Genomic DNA, 27,632 nt, shown 5'->3' on the forward strand with positions numbered 1-27,632 from the left:
CGTTTAAACAGAGTTTGAATTTCGTTGATCGAGCGACGTTGTGCGTTGTTGGCCGTCCACGTTTCGGCGGCTCGATCGTGATGCAAAGGATAGTGTCAGAACTGGAACTGTGGGGCTAGTACGTCACCTTTTGCCCCCGATTTGACTCGATGATCGAGAGATGGACCGAGTGGACGCGTCTCGTCGGCCAATTATACGTATCTACCTACACGGACAGACCAGAATCCTGATCTCGCGCGCGCGGACACAGCCATGGCTACTTTAAATTTGACACACACACACACAACACTGTATTCTCTAAGGATTAATTGGTTCAAGCTGTTGGTAGTATTGGAGATGTAATTGTAGTTGTAATTAAATAAGTTCCATACATATTGAACGTTAACAAGCGAAGTGTGCTTTACAAAAGACCAGTATACGAATCAGAGACATATCGAGAAAGACATTAAGAAATATTCTTTATCGCAGTGCCGTTAAATACTTGGATTCGCTGAAACTTGGTCAAAACGTAGAAGAGACAGTAGCGACGGGAAAAATGTTGGACAAACCTCTGAAATCGTTTTTCACGACAGCGTTAAAAAGGATGAAACGTGTAAATTTACTGGGGAAAGAAACGATAAATGATCAACGATTAATATTCAAGATCGTCGCTAGGATCGTTCCGTTTATCTTCGAAAAAAAGCTAAACTAAATAAACGAACGCCATCGCCTGATAATATGGCTGTTGACAATGTAGCTGCGACAAACGATCGAAGCAACGAACGAAGCGACGAACGAAGCGACGAACGAAGCGAAGATCCGTTCGATCATCGAGAAACGAAGTTGACCTAACGGCGGTACAACTGGCAACAAAATCGACGTGACAAAAATGATTCGCGTTTGTTTACTGGATAGCAGTCGATTATGGTCAGACCATATCGAATTACGTGCAGCGTCGATTAAACTCGGAATTCCGATCTAATTGGATTAGCCCCTCTCGTCTCGCTTCTTTTCTTCATAGTCGCCTTGTCTATCTTCTTCTTCGTTGGCGATTCGCGACGCATTCTGCCTGCGTCTCTCGAGCGCGTTCGTCAATTCGATTCGTCATTTTCAGGCTACCTTGGAGGCCAATGTTCCTCGATATTCGCCTGTTACCTATTACCTTATAACCTATTATCACAGAGTATCGAGAAATACGTTTGCTCGTGTCGGCGACTACAGCGGTTTTTTATATCGTTATGTACACAGAGTAAGGGAACGATAGTCGAAACTATAATAGTTGGATGGATAATAGACGTTGGATCAATTAGCACGAAGTGTCGGAAAATTTGCCACCGTTTTCACGGTTAAACGAATCGTGCAACGATGGAACATGGCGAACTGTACCATTAGGTTAGATGGTAACCGAGAGAAAACACGAGAGAAAATACGATCGCGCCATGTACGGCGTAATTGTCGCTGCATATTTTGTAACCCGATTGTTGTGCGTTGCACGTGACTCCCGCGAACGACTTAAAATAATATCTCTAGCTATTTATAAAACCGTAGCTGGCATTATCTTGGATCTCGTGGCGGTGCAATTACGAGGGGACCAACCGGTCCGCTTTGGAGCCGGTATAATAAATTAATAGCCTCGATGTAGACCGATTAATTCAGGCTGTTTCACCGCGAACTGTGTGTAAACGTTGCGTTTCTGAAAGCTGGAAAAATGACGCGGGATAACTGGAAAAAAAACGTTCTTCTTGTCAGCTTTCGATCGCTGCTCTACCGTCGAAGCGAAACGTGTTTCGCGTTGTTTCGTGCGTGTTTCTTCAGTCTAGAAAATGAATGTGCCAAACTTAACCCGAACTTGTTGAGCGGCAATCAGTAGCGAATGAGAACGAAGATTCGGTCGGAGAGCAGTATAGTCGGATGAGAATCAGACTCGTTACAGATTTCTCTTGCCGGAGAGGAGACTACGATCAAAGTGCCGTGTATCGTGATTAGATCGTTGAACGAAGATCGCATAACATACGTTCGTACTTTCTCGTTGAATCTCTTAAGCCAATGAATCGGAATTTCGCCGCCTACTTAGTTTCGTAATGGGAAAACGTTAGACGTTGGACGTTTCTAGCGTGGAATGCTTGCTAGAAAAATCATTTACGATATAAATAGGTACGTATTATCGAGATAGACGTATCGTTCGTTTCACCCAACGTTCGTTTCAGTGTAGAAATCGTGTCAAATTAATTGTCCATTATTCGTAAGTTATTGGTAAGCAACGAATTCGTAAGGGAACAGTTGCGTCCACGTCGTTAAGCCGGGACAGTGAGCACAAGGCATCGGGGCTCGATCAGCGTTGGAACACGGTCGGCCACACGCGGTCAATCGGGATCGCAGATGGCCGAGCTGCTGCGCGCCTGTGCGGCGTGCAGCCACAGAGAAAAGATGCACCGTTATCCTGGCTCCTAGAAGAAGGAGCAAAAGGTCTGTAAGCGTGGCGCGGCGTGCCTCGAGCCTTCTATAGAGGTTACGAAGCGCACTCGCAATGCACTCTGCTGCATCCATGCGCGCGATATCGTTGACCACACCCACCTTCTCTCGCTCTCCGTCTCGGAACGGTGAGAGGAACGCCGGCAGGAGGACAGCTAGAGGAGAGAGAAACAGCTCGAGTTCTCAGGTATCGTGGCATCGATCGTGTGCATTTGCATCCACGATCCACAGTTGCTCCACTTGCCCGCGAAACACCCGTCTGCACGGGGGAGAAAAATGTGACTCGAGCCGCACGATGCGGTTTCGTCTCGTTCTTTTCACGTTCTTTCATTTCTACTGTTTGTGGTTTGTTTCGTCGCGCGACGTACTTACCCGCTTCCCGCCTCCATGCATTTTTATCATATATGTATATATATATATATTTATTTATTTATTTATAATATATTTCTAAATGCAGATTTCGCTGCTCGAAAGCATCGTCGTTCCGTTACGTGCCGATACATACTCCTATTTCTATCGATTCCTTCGTCTCGATATCCAAGCCTTGCAAATTGCTTTGCTTGCTAATTATATTCGCTACTGTCGGCTTGTACGAATTCGTCTATCTTTTATCTATCATCGCCTATATCATGTGTTAGAAATCTAACATACTATACTGTGCTATATGTATATAAAATATATATTAAAATAGAATATATCACATGTTGGAATTATTCGTTAGGGAGGATTCGATCGCGCGAGGTATTCTTTGCTGCACAGTGACGCAGCAAGATTAGAAACTGCGAGTTGCGTGAAAGTGAAGAGAGAGAGAGAGAGAGAGAGTGGTTCGCGAGCAGGAGGACAAAGTGGCGAGGACACGAATAAAATTCTATTAATATGGAACGCAATTACCATGTTTTGCAATTCATTTTCTTATAATATATCTTGTAATTATAATCAGGGAGCGAAGCAAAGTCGTCGTTACTTTGACGTTTCGTCGATTTGCAAATCGTAGAACGCACTTTTCGCTAGTTAGATAGTTAGATAGAACAGCGGCGAACTCGCAGAGATTGCTCTGCAGAAAACGCCGTTAGGCCGTTTAGCATTTTCCAATGGCCAACGATTAATGGTAAAAGAAACGAAAGGACAAGGACGCATAGATTTCGCGATACAATCGTATAGATTTACGCGTGTTATCGTAAATCGTGGTGAGAAAAACACGCCCATCCTTCCTCGTCGTGAAAGGATAAGGAGTGTATCCTAGCCGGAACGTTGGATCGGATAGGAACGTCGATCCTCTGGTATCCTTGTCTCGTCTGTCTTCGTTTATTACGTTATTACGTTTAGAAGCGTCGTTTATTACGTTGTATTGTAACTTAACGATTAACGAGTCGTTTCTAGCCAGCAAGAAACCGTTTCGTTCTCGCCGGTAGACCGTACGAAAGGCGCCGGGACGTTCTATATATGAAACGGCGACGAAACACGCAATCGCGTTTTCTTTCTGCTCGATGTGTGAAACGTGCGCGTCGAAATGCTAGAGCCGTGGTAAAGTTTATCCTTCGCTTGCAAAACAACTATTTACGGTCGACTATTGGCGAGAAAGTTCCGGCGATTCGCGCGAAATGCATATGTAGATAACGTCGATCGCGATTCCTATCCGTTTAACTTTCTAAAACGAAGGGTGACGACGAAGGGAAACGATGTATATAACAAAAGCCTTGTATTTTTCTTCTTTTTCTTCTTTTCTTCTCTGCTCCGCCTCTTATTCGCACTTTCAGAGTCGAACATTTCACCTCGCTTTTTGGTAAGCTCGCTTCCCGTAGCTTAACCTAAGACGCCAAGTATTACAATACAAATCTCGCGATACAAACGTACGCGTGTCACGTATTTGTTTATTGGTCCGCGTTCGAAATTCCGTTTGCGATAAAGAAATTCGCTGACATTCTCACGCCCATGCTTTTAGATTCTCGATTCTAGATCGTTGCGTAACGTCGTGTTATATTAGTCGTCAAAGACAGAGCAACTTCAACCAGTGAATGGCGGAAAACATATACACTTTCAGCCTCTCCTAGCTCTCCGATTCAAACTCGCTGTTTCGTACTTGAACTTTGGCGATCTCGCATTGAACTCTGCAGTTTTTCTAAATTTATTTCGCGAAATTATTTATCGACAAACAAACACATTGAAACGCCGATTTCACGTCGATTGCGCGTCGATTGAAATTTATCGGATTTTCTATCGGACGAACAGAACTGTTAAAGTTTGACATCTTTTTAAATTACACGCTGGAAATTTATATTACGCAGGAGGAATATAAATTATTGGCAGATTGTTGAGAAATAATAGTAATCGTAACAATTGTAGATAAAGCATGTAGCCCGTGAGAAATTAGTATAAAACGTTGCGAGTATAAGCGATGATAATTGAGCAATTGTCTGGAGATAAAAAGGGGTGGCGAAAGTAGTCGCTTATAGAACGATCGGATGAATTGGCACGGCGCTAAAACAAAAAGAAAAATTTCCATCCATCTTCTGCGGTCTAGAAATCTCTATAGAGTGACTAGTGACAATCGGAAAGGTCGCAACCTCCCACGACGACCAACTCGTTCCAGAATTCGTCTAGATCGCCCGTGAGATCGCACTCTCAAACTTTTCCCACTGTCTGTTGCACTCTTTTCCGCGATACAGCTAAATATTTCCTATGCTCTCGCGACGCCTTCTTATTTCGTGGCTCAGCGTGATTCGTGCGACCGCGAGCGTGACGACTCCCTGTTTATCGAAACGAAGCGGGCATTTTGTCGGGATCCCCGGCGACTCCACGTCCAATACGCCATAGATATATTATCGATAAGTCGACGGCATTCGCGCGTGGGAGATGGCCGCGGTGCGGGTAACACACGCGGGTCTGCCACGCCCCGAACAATTACCAAGAAGTCGAGGCGGTAAATCAGTCGCCAGACTATGAAACTACGAGACCGGGACGCGTATTATCCCAGGAAAGCCGATTCCTCGTGGAAATCTTCCATTTACTCGGATGCCGCGCCGCCTTCCATTGCTACCGCACGATTCTTTGCTATCAGTCGGCTGCCCTTTACGAAATTTCCCAAATGATAAATAATAGACACCGCGATTTATCCGTCTTGTGTAAAATTTATTCGGAAACGGACGAAGCAATTTATTTCGCTTTCGATAACAATTTCTAACGTAGATTTATGACAGCAGGTTTACAAGGAATCATCAGGTTCAACCGAATCACCAAACACGACTAAAAGCCTGCGATATCGTGACAGGCGTGGTCAGAATCGAATCGATGCAAGAAAACAGATAGAAAACGAAACTTTTCTTTTTATTTCGAATTCTTTTATCACGCCTTTCGAAACATTTTTCTACCGAAAAACGAAGCTGGAAATATGAAATTGTACGTGTCGATAGTTTCTTTGCCAAGTAAACAGCAACAACTGCAAAAACTGCATCTCGCGAAAACACGCTAAATTAAAAATTCGGTCGCTGAAAAACCGTTCGATCAGTTAATGCGAACGACTAAAAGGCGAACGACTCGGAGAGAAGCGAACTCGTGCAGCTTCCCAGGACCGACAAGATGGTGGTGGGCGCGAGCAGCCAGCGGAGATAGCGTATCAGGAGCCGGCGACGGTGAAAAACGCCTGAGCACCGTGCACCGCGCGTTGCGAGCATCGAGCATCGAACACTCGAGCAGTGACGGTGTTGTGACCTGGGTGTGGCGCGGCCGCCGCGACTCGCGGAGATCTCTCGCATATGTGTAACCGTTGGAACGGCCCGCGAGAACGCTCTCCTCTCCCCTTCGTGTGTCCGGGAGTGTGGAGTGTGGAACCGGGCGAAAGCATAGGCTATGCCCCTTATATCCATGAGAAATACGGATAGACGTTGTGCAATCACCTTGTATGCCTGTGCTTTCTTTTTTCTCAGCCAAAACGTTTCGGTGAACTGTACGCGCGCGCGTGTGTGTGTATATTATGCACACGATTAATACACGGTACTATTTATAACGGGTAAACGCGTAACCAAGTTTCACGCGTACGCGAAACCAAACGGGATATTACGAGCGGTAATTAAAACGCTCCGATCCAACGCCGATTATTTCTATTCTTTTACGCGTCTGATCGATCGTTGCTCTTATTTACGATTTACCAGAGATCGCGTGAACATCCTGTGTCGCATTGGTCAGGTGGTTGGGAACGCGACTTTCTCGTTTCGGAAGGCATCTTCGTTTGCATCTTCCTCGGTTTTCAAGAACATAGATCTGTAATGGTTTCACAGTGGCCAGTAAAAAAACCTCTACGACCATATACAGCCGTTTCGCCAAAAATCATTCTTTTCTCCTACCAACCCTGCTTATCGATTCCTTCGTTACTTCCAAGCTTTCTTACTTTGCAAAAAAAAAAAAAAAAAAAAAAAAGAAAAAAGAAGCCATTATACTCGATGGTTTAAAAATCTCCCTCTCACCCGTCCATTTCTCTTTTTTTTCGTACTCTCCTCAAAGCCAATAAATCCTCGATAGGGAAGACGCCTTCCGATTTTCTCGTTCATCGTAGCCGGTTTCTTCTTTCTTTGGATCTTTGGTGTTCTTTGGACTCGTCGGCTTCCCGGCGAGAGACGGCACATTTTTAACGAATATTACGCACGCACGCGATATCCTGTTCGACGTCCGAATCGTTTGCGATCGCTCGCGTCCAACGTTTGTGATCGCGATCGCGATCGATAATTCATCGTTGGTCAAAGGATTCTGCTCGATCCTCGCACGCGATACATATACATACATACACGCATACACGCATACACGTATACACGTGTACGCACATACGTACATATACGTACGAAGAAAGGTTCCGAACGATGCGTCGCGTCCTTTCGCCAATTGGACACTCCATGGTGATCATCGCGCCTTTTTCTTATTTTCCGCTTCCTTTTCTTAATTTTTTCTCTGTCTTCGCTTCTTACGCGCTGGTAAATTGCACATTGTCTGGAATTTCGTTCATAATTAGCCGTAAATCGAACGAGCAAACTCGATTATATCGTTTGCGTAACAATGGTAAATTGTGAAATTGCAGGCTTAGATTAACTTAAATTAATTACGCTGTTGCGTAGTCGGTGTCGCGCAACAGCGCGTAATGTAACATTATAAATTGATTTTTCAAACGATACGCCTGACATGCCTGGCGTCCCTCGCGACTCGAACCAACAAGTCACGACGGATACGTTCGAAGATTTCTTCCGTTCAATCTTCATCTCGAGATATAATACAAGATCGGACAAATTGAAAATGCCGTTCAATCCGACGTACCCGCCGTGTATCAATTGCCGTGAAAATTTTGCAAGCTGCGCGCATTATGAAACGAACGTTTACGTTACACGTTTTGCAAAACACCACCGTTCAAATATTCGTGTCGATCGGCCAACGTAGTTGTGAATTCGTTCGTTTTCCCGATGGGTGCAACCGGTCGGCAACGCGTAACATCTTACCGGAATGGTTCGAGTTTAAGGTCGATTATGCGGCAGGAAAAAGTTGGTAGCAAGTTTCGCGAGTAATTCGTGCGTGTTTAAGGGTTTCGCGATTTGCGTGACGACAGCGATCGACCGATGCCTACTGTCGGAAAACTTTTGCCTGGAAATAATGCAAACGTTGTTCCGTTCGTTGAAACATCTTTTCGACTAAAGGTGGATCGTTAGCGACTCGTACGAGGAACTCGCGTCTGCGTCTCGCGGCTAGCGCGAACCGGAAAAACCACGATTCAGAGAGGGCAGTTTTCTTCGGTCGCGTCCTTTCCCGTCACGCAGCTGGGTTGGCCAATTACCAGCGATTAATCGAGTCGGCCGGCGGAAAAAACGCCAGCTAAGGAACCCGTCTTTGATGGCGAACCTCCGCCTTGGGAATCGCGATATAGCTTCGCGGGTTTCGTTTTACGTCGACTAGTTCTCCACCTTATTCAGAGTTTCAGGAAGTTTAAAGACGCGTTACGCAGAACGGATAAGAAACAAATACGTAATTTCGAGCAGTAACGATAGACGTCTGTCCTAGTTTATATTTCTTCCTTTTTTCGCCTGATATTCTGAAACTTTGGAAATTAGTATGTAAAATCTATTGTATAAAAACTGTTCGAGTCGTTGCATCTCGATATCTCGTCTTACGAACGCGACCGCCATTCCGACCATCGACCATTACCCACGAATAAATTTTCCGCAAAGTGAAATCTCCTTGGACAAGCTCCAGGACGCTTCTCGCGATCGCCCATAATCGTTTTCGCGATTACGACCGCCAGGAATCGCCAGCGATCACCGATCAGAGAGAAGCGCGCCGTTCCGTTCTAAGAAAAGCATTTCGTATCGTTTAGCGTCGCGTCGCAGGCGTCGTAACCAATCAACAGCGAGAATTCAACAGAGAATTTCAACCACGTTGGCAGAAACGCAATCAGCTTTACGAGCGCGTCGGGTTTCCGGATTTTTTCTATCCCTTCCGGCGAATCATACTTGATTCCGCCCCGCCTTCTCCTATCCACGAATTTACAGTTATCCGTGAGATGTACGCGTCGGGGTGGGGTACTTCTTCTCCTCCTTCTTCCTCTTCTTCTGCGAGTCCGACACTCTTTCCGATTCCTGCGGATTTTTCTTCGAAGGCGAAAAAAAAAAAAAAGAAGCGAAAGGAAAGGCGCGGTTCGAAGAGACGTCCGAGTCATCGGATTTTCGTCGTCGATCTCTTGCGTGAAATTAGCTGTTTATACGACCGTTAGCTCGGCCTCGGCCAACGTCGGTCGTATCAGCGTGTCTAGATGCCACGTGTACATACGATGCAAGCTTGCATCGGAACAGGAGAAACGGAGATTCTTAGGGAAAATGTTGGAGAGGATTTACGGTTAACTGTGCCGGATATACGACAGACTGGAGGGCGTGTTTTCATAGAAAAAGAGGCACGGCTAATGCCGTCATTTTCCTCCGCGATACTCTACGTGTGGTACATCTGTGTAGGCGTCGGCGTCGCGTTCCGATGCGCCAGGCATTAGGCAAATAGTAAATGAAAAACGCGAATGCGTATACGTCGCGTGTACTCGGAGCTTGCTTTCCACCGTTTCTTCTACAGTTATTCCGCAAAATTTCTTAGATATGTACGAACGAAAAAGGAATTCCAAAACGATTACCACAGCACCACCATCCGAGATTGCGATTCGAAGGAAAATTTATTACAGCACGTTTCGTTCGCTTAACCTTAACCAAGTCTTCCGACGAGGAAACAGCCATCCTCGCGCATCTCCTTCTCTCATTCCCTCGATGAGATATCCGATGAGATCTTCTTTTCGTTCGATTCGGTGAATAAGAACGCAGTCACCGGCGGCGATTCACCTGCCCTGCGACTCGTCGTTATGTCGCGTCGCCTGCATCAACGTCATCGCCGAGGACGATCGAAGCGTACAGCTCTCCTTCTCCCTCCCTCTCTCTCTCTCTCGTTCAGGTAGCTGAGAGACTGCTGCAGTCGCGACCGTTAATCGCGAAAATCATCTGGCCTCTCGCAGGTGCTCGCCGTCTATCGCTTCTTTTCTTCCGTGCAACTCGACCTTTGACCCTAAGATGCTTGCCAGGCCAGCCACTTTGATCAGCCAGTTACGTTGATCGAGAATTCGAGAGACGAAAGGAAAACGCGACCAGCGACACAGCGCTTGATCGTTTGAGAAAACAAACCTTCGTACACGTTCCGTTGTAAGCAATAGAAATGGGTTGAGCGACTACTCGTCGAAATTTCTTTTTATTCGACGCGCGACGATAAAAATACTAAAACGATGGATTTTTCGTCTATGGAAAGTATGTCTCTTTGCTTAAATAATTCAGGCCTGACCTCGACCTTTTCTCTCCATAAAATAACGTTAAATTCCGCCATGTTAAATTACCGGAGCGTCCGAAACAAAATTCCCCTATCTTTCCTATCGACTTGCCTTTATTTCCTCTCATTTATCTCGTTAAAATCTCCGGAGCAACATTTCCTGCTTGTACGTCGATCTTGGAGAAACGCGAGAAATTCTTGCGAATATTCGCAAACGAGGCAAGGAACGAGGTTGATTGGGACCGAGAGAAGAATTTCTCTTTAACGCGTGGATTCCGTGACGCGGGCTCTCTTCCATAATTGAACCAAACATGGATCAGGCTTGTTCTCGAGCCAAGTCGTCAGTCCGCCGTGCCATCGTCCAAGGGTTCGTCGCAAACCAGCGTTTTCAACGTTTTCACCATTTTGTTGATTATTCGCCCAAACTTGAACGCCCGAACGACTCTGCTCTCGATATGGATCGACAAGAGGCGAGTATCTTCAAAGGATTCCGCGACCGCACGGTAATGCCAACGATGTGTTTTATGGGCGTCGTCAATCTCGCCAGCATCGCAGTGTACAAGCGCATATCTCGAGCAACAGCAAATTGCCTTTTTCTCTCCTCTCTCTCTCTCTCTTTCTCTTTCTCTTTCTGCGAAAACACCTACGCATTCTACATCTGCCACATATACCAGTGTCACCGATTTTTACGATATCAACCGTATTGTTTGAAAAATCGACTCTTAGCATACTCTCGTTACACATTCTAAAATCTAAGATGCGATTACAAAATACCCGTGTAACGTAATAATCGTGGAAACGCGCTTGCTTCAACGTTATGCGATCCAAGGCATCGATGAGTTTTCGTCTCGTATCACGGATTGCCGATAACAATGGCTTTCGATGCGCATTAACGTTATAACCATTAAGCCCATTAGCCGAATGCAAAGCGGCATCTTTGAAGCTGCTGTTTGTTCGCTTCCTCGATGCTCGTAATCAACCGATACCAGGCTCGGGGTACAGCGATACATATTCAGCGTGACTCGGAACACGGTCTGCAAATACATACATACATGCATGTATGTACGTAGGAAGCAGAGAAACGAAGCAACGCGCATTTAAATTAGAAAATCATCGATGGCTCGTTGGAAAAGGATTCGCGAGCCATTTCGTAGCGATATTCGATGGTGGTAAAAGGTAAAAGCGTTTCGCGTAGGTCGCGAACGCACGCTCGATGGGTGGTGGCGGCTGTTGTTGATTAATAACGCGCACGATGCACTTTGTTACCTCACGCATCGATTACGTCCCACGTGGAATTCGCGCGCACCATCGAAGACGACTGTTAACGATATTACGTATAACGTATACGACATCGAGATCCAGTTGCACGAATCCTCTGTCACGTAGGTGAACGCACGACTAAAGCAACTGCGTGACGTACAATATGTACTCGGGTAACTAGGATCGTGTAAAGGAAGAAAGTTGTCGATTCTCGTTGATTCGGCTTAAAATAGCAGTTTTCTCCCCATTGTTTTGGGAAACGAGTTGGACATAACGATCATCATATCTGACGTATTTGTCGGAGAAAATCTTATTCCGCAGATTATTCGTTGCGTCGTATCGTTGGTTAATTTTCCTTTCTCGCTACGGTTTGTAAAGCGAACATTTTATTTCTAGACAAGCCCAAGTAAAATCTATCATGTAGAAAAGTATCCGATCGGTGGCCGATAATTTTACAAGTGACGTTTTATCAAAAGTTCTTCCTCCCTCTGATGCTAAGCGAATTCGAAATCTAAGCGAACAGGATAACACGCTGAGCTCGCGTTCCACTATACGCTATTAAGACGGTATACTTTCGTGTCCGTAAATTCGTATTCACGTTCGTTAAGCGTTCGTTCGAAGCTAAACGTAAAAGCATATAGATGCAGAAGGAAAAAGGAGGGAAGAGAAGGAGGAAGAGAGGCGAGAGGCGCTCTCGATGCTGAACGAAGGGATTGGAAGAGGACGGATCGTGTGGATAGTGGATAGTGGATAGCGGATAGTGGATCCGCGAGCCGTGTCTTGGCTTTCGCATAGTTTATCAATGCGCGTAGGCTGATTCGAGAACAGCGGCGCGGCAAGGCGCGACGCGGCCAGGCAATAGATTACAATTATCCGAACACGCCTGGCTAAACGTGGGAGTTGCCAGCACGGACACGAACGACCGCGAACGGCGCGGATTCGATTCTCGCCTTCTCTGCTTCTCGACCAAACCCAAATTGCATTCGACCAATTCTATCATCGTTGTACGCCTTTTTCCCCTTTCCAGGCAGACGGTCGAACCAACGAACGAAGAAGCGAGCGATGGAAAATTGGTGCGACGCGACCACATCGTGCTTCGCGTTCTTCCGTCGTTCCTCGCTTTTCACTTTTGACAGTTTATTCTCTTCGAGTCTTTAAATTCTCGTCCCGTAACGCGTAGGTGCGAAAATCACAGAGAAAAGCCGATCGTATTAATAGCGACAAGTCCTTTAAAACAAGATTAAAACAAACGAACATAGTGCGATACGAGAATGCTCCAAGAAGAAAAATCAGTGCACGCTGCTTAATGATTCATGATGCGCGTAAATTCGTTGCCTACTTGTATCGGTACTGAAGATTCGAGAGGAAACGACGAGGATATGCCACCGTGTACAGCGTACGTGCGTTCACAGTTGAATTAGCCGCATCATTGTCCGAATGGAAAAACAGACAGAGAAATATTAATGCGAATACGATAAAAATCCGTGCGTCATCCGGTTGACGAACGGCAGCGACGTTTCCGCGAACAACCGATGGAATTTACAACGTCGTATTCGTATTCAAGGTGCTATAATCACATAGCCTTTTTTTATTTCTACAATACGAATACACATATGTATATACATACTTTACTTTACTTTACTTTGACGACACAAGATGACAAATTTACATCTAACTATGGATCAGACTTTAACGGCCATTCGTCGGACAGTGGCAAATCTTTATATCCTTTTGTTTTTCGATAAACCGAAAACACGTTGCGTACAACGTCAAGTAGCTTTCTCCTCTTTGGCATATATGGCGAAAATAGATTCGTTCGCAGCAGCGATTCCGATCAGTTTCGTCTGACGCGGCATTTGCGCTCCGTTCGATCGAATCCTTGTAACGCGGAAGGCCAAGCATCTCGAACGATAACTTTCTCCCATTGAGAAGCCATAGCTAGCCAGCCGTATACGGCCAAAGAATTTCTCGATAGTCGCGCTTACGATCCGTTACTCAATTCCCTGGCTTATTCTTCTAAATAAACTCTGCGCCAATTAAGCGGCCAGACCATTTGGATCGCGTCTGAAATCAGCGGAAATTGTATTACAGTAGACGTCGTCAACTTTCTTTCTTCTTCTACACAGGAATTCTTTTGTAAAAGATATCAAACGACCATCGTAAGATCGATTATCAGAAGATCTCGGACCTTTTGCATTTTGCTGCTTGTATTTCGGCGTCGTCGTATTTTTTCACCCGACATTTCGTCCCAATCGGTTGGTTTAAATATTTTCCTTCGATTACGTTAGAACGCGAAGCTGTATCTTCGATGCAGCAGCGTTAAAGCTAAGTTGACGTTAAAGCCGAAGAACATCGAGCCGAAGACGGGTGAGTTACTCGTTGTTAAAACTTGTTAATCGTCGGTCAGTTGTTATTTTTTCTGTCGATAATTGACACGATTATCGACATCATCGGCGTTAGACGGCGTATAAGAAGGCGAGAGAAAAAAAGCGCAGAGTCGATCGACCATAGACGCAATCAGCGGTGGTCGTTTATCTGGTTGATCCGGGTTCGGTGCCCCTTCTCGATTGCCGCGTCTAATCGAAGATGTATCGAAGGTAGAATCGAAGGTAGAATCGAAAGGCTGATCCTGTCTGTCTTACGACTCGATATTCGTAATTTCGCGAGTCGCGCTACATACGAAAAAATCATTGCCGGCTTCATCGCCAGATGTACACAGAGTGTATGTGGATGTATATTACTTCCAATTATACTCAAAGATGAAAGCGAACCTTCGAGAAATAATCAAACGATTTATTAACAATTAATTACACCGTTAATTACAACTTGCACGCGAGATTCAAATTTGACAAAAGCTCGTATCATATATCGATACAGAGGTATTACATCGAATTTAGCTGATATCGGGAGAATAATTTCGTTCGCCGTTGTTTCAGGTTTCACTGGCACCCAGTGCGAGATCGACATCGACGAGTGCGCGGCAAAGCCATGCCTGAACAGAGGCGTCTGCACCGACCTGATCAATTCCTTCAAATGCAACTGTGCCAACGGATTTGCTGGTTCTCACTGTCAAATCAATATAGACGACTGCGCCTCGTCACCGTGCAAGAACGGCGGTATCTGTCAGGATTCTATAGCCAAGTACACGTGCGACTGCCCGCCAGGATTCACCGGAGCATCCTGCGAAACCAACATCAACGACTGCCAATCCAATCCTTGCCACAGCGGCACTTGCATCGATGGCGAGAACAGCTTCAGCTGCAATTGCTTCCCAGGATTCACCGGCAAACTGTGTCAGACGCAGATCGACGAGTGCGAGAGCAATCCCTGCCAATTTGGAGGAAGGTGCGAAGACCGTATTAATGGTTACCAATGTATTTGTAGACCTGGCACGTCTGGAACAAACTGCGAGGTGAACGTGAACGAATGTTATAGCAATCCATGTAGAAACGGAGCCAAGTGTATCGACGGGATCAATAGGTGAGCCCATGGTTCGTTAGTTATGGGGATCGTTTATCGGGTGTTGGCGGCTTACCGCGATCGAATCGATTTGACACGCGCGATTCTACGTTTTGCCCATTTTAACCGCAACTTTAATACAACATTGACGACTCTTGTTTTACCGATGCGTTAATTCTTGCCTACTTTTAATTTCGATGGCCGATGATGCACGTTTCACAGCGAATTATCGTTTAAACGTATCTTCGCGAAACGTGTCGACGTTGCGTGTTTCAGAATTTTCTAGCGAAATAAACGGTGGACGGTAAGAGTTAATCGTATCCTCAGTGGACACGGTACGTTTTCTTTCAGATACTCGTGCGAGTGCGAGCCGGGATTCACCGGTCAACACTGTGAAACGGATATCAACGAGTGCGCCAGCAATCCCTGCGCCAACGGCGGACGGTGCATAGATTTGATAAATGGCTTCCGGTGCGATTGTCCTCGCGGTTACTACGACGCTAGATGTTTAAGCGACGTGGACGAATGCGCCAGCAATCCTTGCGTGAACGGCGGCACTTGCGAGGACGGTGTCAACCAGTTTATCTGCCACTGTTTGCCCGGTTATGGAGGCAAGAGATGCGAGGCGGACATCGACGAATGCGGCTCGAATCCTTGTCAACACGGTGGCACTTGCAACGACCATCTCAATGGATACAGCTGCAAGTGCCTAGCTGGATACGCTGGTACCAATTGCGAGACAAATATCGACGATTGCGCGGACAATCCTTGCCAGAACGGCGGCTCTTGCATCGACCTCGTCAACGATTATAAATGCGTTTGCGAATTGCCACACACGGGGAGGAACTGCGAGGACAAGCTAGATCCTTGTTCACCCAACAAGTACGAATTTCACTGTTTCGCTTCATTCAATTTTCCCACCTTCCTTTCTTCGAACGACACGAGATTTTTCTTTGCATTACGGACACCTCCTTGTCTAAAGGTAGCCGATTTTCATGAATTTCTCTCGGGCAAAACTATCCTTTGAAATTGGAATACGGTACGAAACCTTGGAATAATATGAAAAAAGGGCCAAGCGGCAAGATATTTTCCTAATCGACTATGTATATTGACGATTTTTCAAGAAATAACTGGTATAAAAGTGTAGAATCGAACGATTATCCGACGCGTATATTTGAAAAAAAAAAAAAAAAAGAGAAAAAAAGAAAATGTTTTATAATCTATTATCCTATTATTCTGTTATCCTATTATCCTATTATCCTCTTATCATGATAACGTACCACCTGTTATCTTTGCTTTCGAATCATAGATGTCTTCATGGCGCCAAGTGTTCACCATCCTCAAATTTCCTCGATTTCGCCTGCACTTGCACGGTCGGTTACACTGGCAGACTCTGCGACGAGGACGTCGACGAGTGTGTAATGACCTCTCCATGCAGAAACGGCGCTACCTGCAGAAACACCAATGGCTCGTACCAGTGCCTTTGTGCAAAGGGCTACGAAGGTCGGGACTGTATCATTAACACCGATGACTGCGCCTCCTGTAAGTATCAAGCATTAACCTATATCGTTACATAGGTTATAGCATTACATACTTATAATACTATATACAATATATAAGTATATATTTATAATACTACGTATATTAATCGTCCGAGTACACGCGCCAATCTAAGCAATGTCCATTTATCATTTCCAGTTCCCTGTCAGAATGGCGGCACTTGTTTGGACGGTATCGGCGACTATACCTGTCTCTGCGTAGATGGTTTCAGTGGCAAACACTGCGAGATCGATGTAGACGAATGTTTGTCACAACCATGTCAAAACGGTGCAATCTGCAAAGAATACGTAAACTCGTACACTTGTCAATGTCAACTCGGATTCTCCGGTATAAATTGTCAAACCAACGACGAAGATTGCACCGACAGTAGCTGCATGAATGGCGGTAAATGCATCGACGGCATCAACAACTATACATGTGTCTGCAAACCTGGTTACACCGGTTCAAACTGCCAGTATCGTATCAACGAATGCGACAGTTTGCCCTGTCTGAATGGAGCCACCTGTCACGACCACGTTCAGTATTACACTTGCCACTGCCCTTACGGATATACCGGAGCCAGATGCGATCAGTATGTCGATTGGTGTGCGGATAATCCTTGCGAGAACCAGGCTACCTGCGTCCAGCACAAAAATAAGTACCAATGTAATTGTTCTCCTGGTTGGACCGGCAAAGTCTGCGACGTTGAGATGGTTTCTTGCAAAGACGCGGCTATAAGGAAAGGAGTACCGGAGAAAAACCTGTGTAATAACGGCACTTGCGAGGACATAGGTAATAGTCACCGTTGTCACTGCCTAGAAGGATACACAGGTTCCTATTGTCAGGAAGAAGTCAACGAGTGTGACTCTGCCCCGTGTCAAAACGGTGCTACCTGCAAGGATCTCGTTGGATCTTATCAGTGTCAGTGTACGAAAGGTTTCCAAGGGCAGAATTGCGAGCTTAACGTGGACGATTGCAGGCCTAATCCTTGCCAGAACGGCGGCACGTGTCACGATCTGATCAGTAACTTCAGTTGCTCCTGTCCTCCTGGTACTTTAGGCTTCATATGCGAGCTGAACGTGGACGACTGTGCTGTCGGCACGTGCCACAACAATGGTACCTGTACCGACAAAGTCGGCGGATTCGAATGCAAATGTCCTCCAGGCTTCGTGGGACCTAGATGCGAGGGTGACATCAACGAGTGCTTGTCCAATCCTTGTTCTTCGCCAGGGACTCAGGATTGTGTGCAATTAGTCAACAACTATCACTGCAACTGCAAACCTGGCTACATGGGACGCCACTGCGAGGTGAAAGTCAACTTCTGCGACAGCTCACCGTGTCAAAATGGAGGCGTTTGCACCGCGAAGCAAGCTGGACACACTTGTCTCTGCCCTAGCGACTATTACGGAAACAATTGCGAATTCGCCGGCTCCTATTGCGACAGAGAGCCTTGCTTGAATGGCGGTACTTGCAGAGTGGCCGAAACCGACGTTGGATACAGATGTTATTGTCCCCCTGGAACGACCGGAACACACTGCGAGATAGACGCCAGAGACGAATGCGCCAGTAATCCGTGCCAACAATCCAATGCCGTTTGCAAAAACCTTCTTGGCGATTACGCTTGCGATTGCCCGCCCAAGTGGACCGGTAAGAACTGCGAAATTTACGATCCTAACTACGGAGGAGGTATCTTTGGCAGTCCGAGCTCGAACATCCCGAAAACCATGAACGCGTATGATCTTGATTTGGAATTGGAGAGAAAGAAATGCATCGAGAACAGATGCGAGGAGAAGTCTGGTAACCATCATTGCGACGAGGAATGTAACAGATACGCTTGCAACTTCGACGGAAATGACTGTTCCTTGGGTATTAATCCGTGGCGTAATTGCACTGCTCCTATCAACTGTTGGGACGTTTTTATGAACGACGTTTGCGACGAGGTTTGCAACAATGCCCAGTGTTTGTTCGATGGAAGGGACTGCGAAAGGAAATTGGCACCGTGCAAGTAAGTATTACAATATCATTCAGATACGTGTACGCGTACATCTGTCTTATCGTAATAATAATATAATAATCTTGTTCGATCCCTTTTCTCATTTCTACAGTCCTATCTATGACGCTTACTGTCGCAAACACTACGCCAACGGGCACTGCGATTATGGCTGCAACAACGAGGAATGTAATTGGGACGGTCTAGATTGTGACAGGGAACCGCCATCATTGGCAGAAGGTGTGATTTCAGTAGTGGTAAGGATGGACATGCAGACATTCCGCTCCAACGTGGTCGCATTTCTCAGAGACATCGGCCACGAATTAAGAACCACTTTAAGAGTAAAGCAAGACGAACTCGGCAACGACATGATATATCCCTGGAAGAGAGAAAGGGACCCCGGTATGCGTACCAACTTCTTTGGTCGACCGACCACCATCTACACAAACACGCAAAGTGGTGTAATCGCCTATTTGGAGATCGACAACAGAAAATGTACCGTTACTCAAGGAGCAGTGTGTTTCCCATCAGCTAACGAAGCGGCAGAATATCTGGCAGCCACCGCGTCCAAACACTCCTTATCTCGCAACTTCCCGATCGAACAAGTCCGAGGGGTCGTGGGGCCACAGGGTCCAGAGTACCCGGACGCTCCAACCAACTACAAGTACGTTTTCATCGGTATCGTGATCGTGGTACTTGGAGGATTGTTGGTCGGTGTGCTGGTCACGGCGCAAAGGAAACGAGCGGTGGGTGTCACTTGGTTCCCAGAAGGTTTTCTACGCACCAACAGTGGAAGCGGACAGCGTCGTAGATCGAGAAGACGAGGTCCAGATGGTCAAGAAATGAGAAACTTGAACAAACAACCGTCGGTGAATTGCATGGATCTTGATGTTGGCAATGGACGGGCGCAACAATGGTCGGACGACGAGTCGGATTTACCACCTTCGAAGAGGATGAGGGCGATAGAACCTGGATACGCCAGCGATCACACCGCCATTACGGATTACGAGGAAACGGAGCCTCGAATGTGGACTCAGCAGCATTTGGACGCCGCGGAGATTCGTAGACCGGACGCCGGAGTTTTGACACCGCCTAGTCTCGAACATGGCCAAGACGTGGACGCCAGAGGACCTTGTGGGATGACACCATTGATGGTCGCTGCTGTACGAGGTGGAGGATTAGATACCGGGGAAGAGGAGGACGAGAGTGACGGAACGGCGGCCGTGATTGCCGATCTAGTTGCACAGGGCGCAGATTTGAACGCCACCACGGATAAGAGTGGCGAAACGTCTCTTCACCTGGCGGCAAGGTACGCCAGAGCTGACGCGGCCAAGAGGCTTCTTGACGCTGGCGCGGATGCCAACTCTCAGGACAATACCGGTAGAACGCCTCTTCATTCTGCCGTCGCTGCCGATGCGATGGGAGTCTTCCAAATACTGTTAAGGAACAGGGCAACGAATCTGAACGCTCGTATGCACGATGGAACCACGCCACTGATTCTGGCCGCACGTCTCGCCACCGAGGGAATGGTGGAAGATCTCATTAACGCTGACGCCGACATCAACGCAGCCGACAACAGTGGCAAAACGGCGCTTCATTGGGCTGCAGCTGTTAACAACGTGGACGCTGTCAACATACTCCTGGTCCACGGCGCGAATAGGGACGCGCAAGACGACAAGGACGAAACGCCGTTGTTCCTTGCCGCCAGGGAAGGCAGCTTCGAAGCGTGTAAAGCGTTGCTCGACACTTTCGCCAATAGGGAGATAACCGATCACATGGATCGATTGCCGAGAGATGTGGCCAGCGAGAGATTACATCATGATATCGTTAGATTACTGGACGAGCATGTACCCAGGTCGCCACAGATGGTGAATGTGATACCAAACGGCCCTCTCATGGGTAAGCTATTTTCTTTTCATCCTCAACCTCTTAGTTGTATCTTCAGTGTATTCGTTTCCGATGTATTTTTACGCATACAGATGCAACGTGATATTCAAATTGTCAATGATTCCGATCCTGTGTTGTAGGCTCGCCAAATCACCCACAACTGATAACGCATCCCACAGTTATCGGCTCCGCTCCGAAGCAAGCCAAATCGAAGAAGCGGCCAAAAGCTGGTACCACGGGGAATCCAAACAGTCCGGACTCGGAGGGCGGTGTAGTGGTGGTAAGGCGAAAACCATCGGTGAAGAAGCCACCGGCAAAACGCGGTGCCCAACCCCCAAACCAGGAGATTCCCCAGGGAGCTGAGGGAGCAGAGGGAAATTTACCGAGTCCTTACGACAGCGCAAGTTTGTACAGCAACGCGCTTCCGTTAGTGAGTCACACGGCCACGGCCAAGCAACCGCCACCGTACGAAGACTGCATAAAAGGCCAGTCCATGCAGGGCCTTCAACAGTTGGGCCTCGACACGTTCACGACCAATTACGGGTTACCTAATTTTCACGACCAACTGTTAGCGTCGCACCAACGACAAGCGCAAGGAATGGTGAACACGCTGTCGCCGCCTTATAGCAATCAGTCACCGCCACACTCGGTGCAATCGAACATGACACTATCGCCGCAGGCGAGCTACATGGGCTCGCCGTCTCCGGCAAAGAGTAGGCCGTCATTGCCTACTTCACCAACTCACATCGCCGCTATGAGACAAGCGACGCATCAGAAGCACGGTGGCATGCCACCGGTGGGATTCGACTTTGAGAATCTTCCCTATTCGTCGAGTCAACAACAGCAACAGCAACAACAGCAAATGCAACAAACACAGCAACAGATCCAGCAGCAGCAGCAGCAGCAACAGCAGCAGCAACAGCAGCAGCAACAACAGAGCACACAACAGCAGCAGCAGCAGCAGCAGCAACAGCAGCAGCAACAGCAGCAGCAGCAACAACAAACTCAGCAATACTACCAGTATTTGACGCCCCCTTCCCATCATTCTGGACCAGACGTAACACCGCAGCATTTAATGCAAGCGCCTGAGAGCTTCCCCACCCCTTCGCCGGACAGTCCGGGTCACTGGTCTTCCAGTTCGCCGCACTCCAACAGTGACTGGTCTGAATGCATGGCGTCGCCAAACGCGTACGGTGCTGGAGCCACCCACCAAAGTAACAAGGGCTCCGAGGCGATCTACATATGAAGGAGGGAGAGGCGGTGTTCTCAAACTCGCGCGAGTAAGTCATAAGCTGCGACGACGACGACGACGACGACGACGACGACGACGACGACGACGACGACGACGACGACGGCACGCGCGTCAATTGTGATTAATTCGTCGAGTTTGAGGGCAATTAGCGCTGATATTTTTTTCTAAATGGTACCTCCACCGCGACGAACGCTCTCTCGTAAGGTCGACAGTGCGGATCGTTTTACGTGCTCCAACCGGGCAGGCGTTAGCAAATGCGTTAGCAAATGCGTACAATACCATTACTACTACCACTACCACTATCACTGCTACTACCACTGCTGCTACTATTGCTGCTACTACTACTACTGCTACTGCTACTACTGCTACCACTACTACTACCACTACTACTGCTACTACTATTGCTGCTGCTGCCGCTGCTGCTGCTGTTGCTGCTGCTGCTGTTGCTGCTGCTACTTCTGCTACTTCTGCTGCTGCTGCTACTACTACTATTACTACTACTACTACTATTACTGCTACTACTACTACTATTACTGCTACTACTACTACTACTACTACCGCAACTACTACTACTATTACTACTACTACCGCTACTACTAATACCACTACTACTACTGCTACTACTACTACTGCTACTATTACTACTACTGCTGCTGCTACAACTACTACACTACTACACTACTACACTACTACACTATTACTACTGCTACTACTACAGGTCTTTATATATAAATATTTATAAATATAAATATAGATGAATAATTATATATGTATATGTATGCAAGAGAATATTTCTGTTCTTTGGATGGAGAACATATATACACAAATGGACGCTGTTTATATAAATCGTTCAACGATTGTGCCTTTTCTCGAAGGATTAGATAATTTAGAAGTAACGATGCGTGATCAAGATATAGTACTCTGTAACCTACTCGTGCATCATGGCTCAAAGAACAACAATGGTGCCTTGGACTTGCCACAGTGTGAAGATCCGATAGACAATTTTCTTTTCTTTTTTTTTTTCTCTTTTTTTCTTTTTAATGGAACGAAACCTTGCTATCTACAATAGTATTGTACATAGAACAACATGGAACATGGAGAATCGTCCACGCTATCAGGAATGTGTTCGACAGGGACCACTATAGAGTGTAATATGTAATATTCTATTTAAATATATAACGCATAATATTTTCAATGAACGTGGGTGAAAATGTATGAATCGTCGTGCGTTTACAAACTTCGATCGTCTCATCTGTAACACGCGATACAACGGATAGAAGCAAAGGAGGAACTCTTAGAGAAAAAATTAGTCGGCGTTAGAAAGAAAATCGAGAATCGTGCCTTCGAATAATCGTAGGGTATAAGAGGAGTTCTTGCGTAGATAGATCTAATTAAATTATGTATCTTGATGAAACGCAGCGTTTCCAAATGGCCCTTAACACCGATTTTATTTTACTGACTAACACGAGACATGCTATAAAACGTAAGATGCAAAAGCAACGTGACCTTTGCACGGTCGACGGGAGCCTCAGAGAAATCGTCTTCACCCCACGAACGGATCGTTCCATACGCAGACATTCCATTCGAACGACGCTATTTTTCTCTCTTTCTTCTCCTATTTTTTTTTTTTTTTCCTCTTTTTTTCCGATATATCTTATTCTCTTCCAAACGATTTCTCGATCACGAGGTGTATCCGCGCGGATCGCAAAGTCCTCGAGCATACAAAGACTTTGTTCGGACGAAGGAAGATTGGCGAACCTCGCGGTTATGCCTTGTACTTGCAATCTCTGTCGAATCGTTTGTTATTGTACTAACGGGCACTAGCATAATCGTTAACGTTTAATTATTTTAAAAGCGTACGCGTAAATAGATTGCTGTATTAAATTAAATTAAATTAAATTAAATTAAATTAAATTAAGCTAATAGACGGGCGGTAAGACGATTCGCTGATCTCTCATCTGCCAAAGCCAAAACGAGAGAGTTTTCCTCTAGATGAAGGAATGCGTGATCAGATCTGGTGGTATGTACGCATAATAGAATTAGATGTTAACTTTAAATTGTTACGAGAGAAAAGAAGCAATTATCGACGATACCTCGAGGAAAATGGAACTTGTTCTATGCTTTTGCAATATATCCACCGGTGACGCGAATTCATACAGAATTCAGAATAATCACGTTTTTCCCGAACCTTTAATCCTCTTTGCTTTTTCTCTAATCAGGAAATTTGTAAATATTCCTATACATTTTTTGTTTCTATCCACGTTCTGCTTATCACCATCCTACTTCACTCATCTAACGTAATACCATCGAGTACTTTTTATATAATTCTCTTTTCTCTCGATTTTGTACAAAACTGTTTTTATATATATTTTTTTATATTATGTAAGGTAGATTATATCGGTAGTATTATAAGACGATTTCCCTTCCCACATATACAATGATAACGTTTCCTTTTTATCGTATTACGTTAGAAATCATAGAATAGAGGGAAAAATATAAATATATACACACATATATATATATATATATATATATATATATATATATATATATATATATGTGCGTGTGTGTGCGTGTGCGTGTGCGTGTGCGTGTGCGTGTGCGTGTGCGTGCGTGTGTATTTTCTGCGTATGTAATTGACTGTTGCAAAGGGGGTCCTCTTACTCCTTAATGCTATGCAACTCTGGATTACGTATAGCGGTGCGATAAAGATTTGTTGAACATTAGAAGACACGAGGGTGAACCTGTAATGCTCCTAAAAAGAAGCATTTTTTATTTATATATAAAAAAGGTATACACGCGTACACGCATACACGCGCACACGCAAACACGTACGCACGCACACACGCACACACACGCGCGTCGCGCGCGCGCGCATTCGTGTGTGTGTGTGCGTGCGTGCGTGTGTGTATGTATGTAAACATAGAATCTTTTTAACGAATTAAACGTATCTTCACACGACTGCCTTTGTATTTGTTAAAGCCAGGAAATATCTGCCAAATAGCGAATGACGAAAATATCAAGAAACGTTCAAATGTAATATTTTCTTCCTTCTTCTTTTTATAATAGCATACCGTAAAAGATCCGATGCGAACTCAGACAATAATAACGTGCGATAGAATTTTCTATTCTATTTTTAAGTACCATTGCGCGTAAACGAATCGATATTTTCGCTCGGAATAAACTATCGAACGTGGAAAATCCGTACACCACGTAAACGGTGTAATACGTAAAGAGATTATAAGGAAAGCGAACATAGTTGAACGAACGCGTAATCATTGTGTTCAAAATTAAACGATATCCGCTCTGCGACTCAGCGATTTTTCACTATGTATTAAGCGAGAGGAAGAGAAACGCGAGTGACGAATAGATAAGTTACACGCTCCAATTTACAGTTATCTACGACAAGTTAGAGAAACTCCCAATTACTACGATAGATCTTGTTATTCCTTTATATCTTGTAAAAAGTACTGAGTTTTATTAGTATTAACTATTCCATAAACTGAGAATTTGTTCGATCCTATCGTATCCTGCCTTTTCTCCTCCCCCCTAATCGTCCCTTTACTTCCGATACCCTGATCCTCGTATTTTTTATAAATAAGTTATGTCTTTTTAAAACAGATGTAATAATAAAGATAATCTAACATCCACAATAGGATTGTTGTTCTGTTCTATCGTGCTATGCTTCCGTGTTTCATTCCTTGATGTTGTAATGATTTAAACATAGATACCATCTTTTTGTTTAGTATGTTGCAACAGATTTTACACAACAATCAAATTGTATTATAGCGATAAAAAATAAAAAAATGTGAAAATTTCTCCGACCTATTTCTTTGGCTCTTCTTCGTTTTCGCATCTTTCGCTTATCATTTGCCTTTCAATCGTATGTTTTAGTCTCAGCCTGCGTGCCAACTTATGGCATGCATAAATTAAATACACCAACAACTTACTAGAAATACTAGAATAGACGATGATTACGATTTAGATCGTCGTTCGCATCGAACAGCCGAGACAACGAAACGATCTTTCCAGATTAAACAGACAGACGACCTCGCTTCGAACAATGCTGAATGAAGAATGTAAAAAGGTAGGAAAAAACATGGAAAAAGAGAGGGATCCGAAAGGGATGTTTCCAATTACATTCACCACCACGAATTGAAGAGGTCATGAAGAATTCACTTTATTAAACGACGAAAGTAAACAAAAAGATCGCTGAACAACGACGATCGCGATATTCGTACAAAGTGCAGACGGTGTATATACAAACTTTTACTCTCACTCTCTCTCTCTCTCTCTCTCTCTCTCTCTCTCTCTCTCTCTCTCTCTCTCTCTCTCGCTCTCTCGCTCTCAATCAATCTCACCACAGAAGTAACCTCAAGAATGGAAATATACGCAGAAACGTAATCAAGGAATCCTCGAACGAAGCAATTCGATCATCGCACGGAATATTATTTTTTCTCTTTCGAAGCTTCGCAAATACATACACAGGGTGGAACCTTCGAATTCGAGAAACCCGTTCACGCACGTTCAATTTTTCTAATTCCGCTTCCTCTTGATCGATCGACCGACGAAACCGTAATATGTGTCAGAGGATCGCTCGTTTACGTTTTCCCCTTTTCTACGATTCTTCTCACAGGTTACGATCGCACGCCACATAAATTCAAACAAACATACACTCTTTCGCTCCGTCTCTTTGATTTCCTATTCATTTACTCATAGTCCTCTCTCTTCGCAAAAATCATACAAGAATTTCGTTTCGTCTTTTTATTCGCGAATCGCAAGTTTCGCGATAAATCGGAATATTCGTCAAAGAAAGTTAGAAAGAGAATCGAGTGTCGCAGAAAAATTATTAGCAATTCGTTGGCACCTATTTCGAGCGAGCCTTCGTTGTTTCAGATATTTAATGTACGACGACCTGATTAACTAGTACGGGACGCAAAAAAATCGTATCCGAGAAAGTTAAAAACACGGGATATTCGCTGAAATAATTGTACTTTGCATTGAAATAATTGTTCGATGTATCCAGCGAATTAAGTTCTATTTCTTAATTTTCGTTTCAGTCCGTATAAAAGTGCTCTTCAGGATACGTATTATACAATCTGCATAGACTACAACGTGAAATAAATAATCCTACGACTCGAAGAAATTCTAGAAATTCTAGAAATTCTAGAAATTGTTATTCTATTAGTAGACTTCTATCGGTACAAAGTGTTATCTTTTTAAGTAAACTGTTGTAGACAGATAAAGTATAATTTATATTACAATAAATAATTTGCAAACTGCAATATGATCTGAACCAACGGAAACGAATAAAAGGATCTTTCGCTCGAGCACAAATTTTTTAATGGGTAAAATTCGTTTTGGGAAGAAAGCTTCAAACCGAATTGAAAAAAAGAATTAAAGAATTACACCCCGTACATCTTTCAAGAAAGAAAAAAGAAAAAAAAAGAAAGAAAAAAGAAAAAAGAAAAGAAAATGTTAAATAATTAGCCGTACTCTTACATTTGTCGCCAGAGTCGTTAAATAAAAGTCAGTGGAATTGCTTCAAGTTTAAATTAAATTTTAGGAACATAAAATCAGAATGTACGGTGTCAAAATTTGGTCTTTAGAGTCGATCCTTAATCTTATTCTCCCTTACGGTGAAAATTTCTTGTCTACTTTAGCGAATATCTCGTATGCATCCTGTATACTTAACGTCGAGTAAAAAATCATATATGATCGTTTGCTATAAATCACGCATTATATATACGTTCGGTAGCTATGAACAATTTTCACGTACAAAAATTCTTTGAACGGTGCGTATTTACATGGATCATCCCAAGTACCCTTGGTTCAAAGTGTATATTAGCTGCTAATAATTTTTCTTTAATCACAATTTTCTTTTTTCGCGTCTTGCTTTCCACCGCGAAACTTTCTTTCGTTTCGTTTCGTTTCGTTTCTTCTCTTCTCTTTTCGATTCGATCTATCGAC

The 27,632-nt window shown here is 44.9% G+C and overlaps 1 protein-coding gene and 1 long non-coding RNA gene across 3 annotated transcripts in view; one reads left to right on the forward strand and one right to left on the reverse strand.

Moving 5' to 3' along the window:
- N (neurogenic locus Notch protein) overlaps positions 1–22,349 on the forward strand; it is a 182,879-nt gene extending 160,530 nt beyond the window's left edge. For both annotated transcript variants that reach the window (XM_069112802.1, XM_069112803.1), the window contains 6 exons: positions 14,472–15,015; positions 15,346–15,876; positions 16,304–16,536; positions 16,693–18,538; positions 18,639–20,422; positions 20,551–22,349. In XM_069112802.1, coding sequence (XP_068968903.1) covers positions 14,472–15,015; positions 15,346–15,876; positions 16,304–16,536; positions 16,693–18,538; positions 18,639–20,422; positions 20,551–21,656 — 6,044 coding nt within the window. In that variant the 3' untranslated portion in view covers positions 21,657–22,349. The remainder of the gene's footprint in view (positions 1–14,471; positions 15,016–15,345; positions 15,877–16,303; positions 16,537–16,692; positions 18,539–18,638; positions 20,423–20,550) is intronic.
- A 3,468-nt stretch (positions 22,350–25,817) lies between these two features.
- On the reverse strand, positions 25,818–27,375 carry LOC138179955 (uncharacterized). Its single transcript, XR_011173175.1, has 2 exons — positions 26,027–27,375; positions 25,818–25,994 (listed from the first exon to the last, which is right to left on the reverse strand). It is a non-coding gene; the product is annotated as an uncharacterized LOC138179955 (long non-coding RNA).
- Positions 27,376–27,632: the final 257 nt, after the last annotated feature.

Source organism: Bombus flavifrons, chromosome 5 (genome assembly GCF_040668555.2).
Source record: "Bombus flavifrons isolate JBK064 chromosome 5, iyBomFlav1_principal, whole genome shotgun sequence".
In the NCBI taxonomy this organism is placed as follows: Eukaryota; Metazoa; Arthropoda; class Insecta; order Hymenoptera; family Apidae; genus Bombus; species Bombus flavifrons.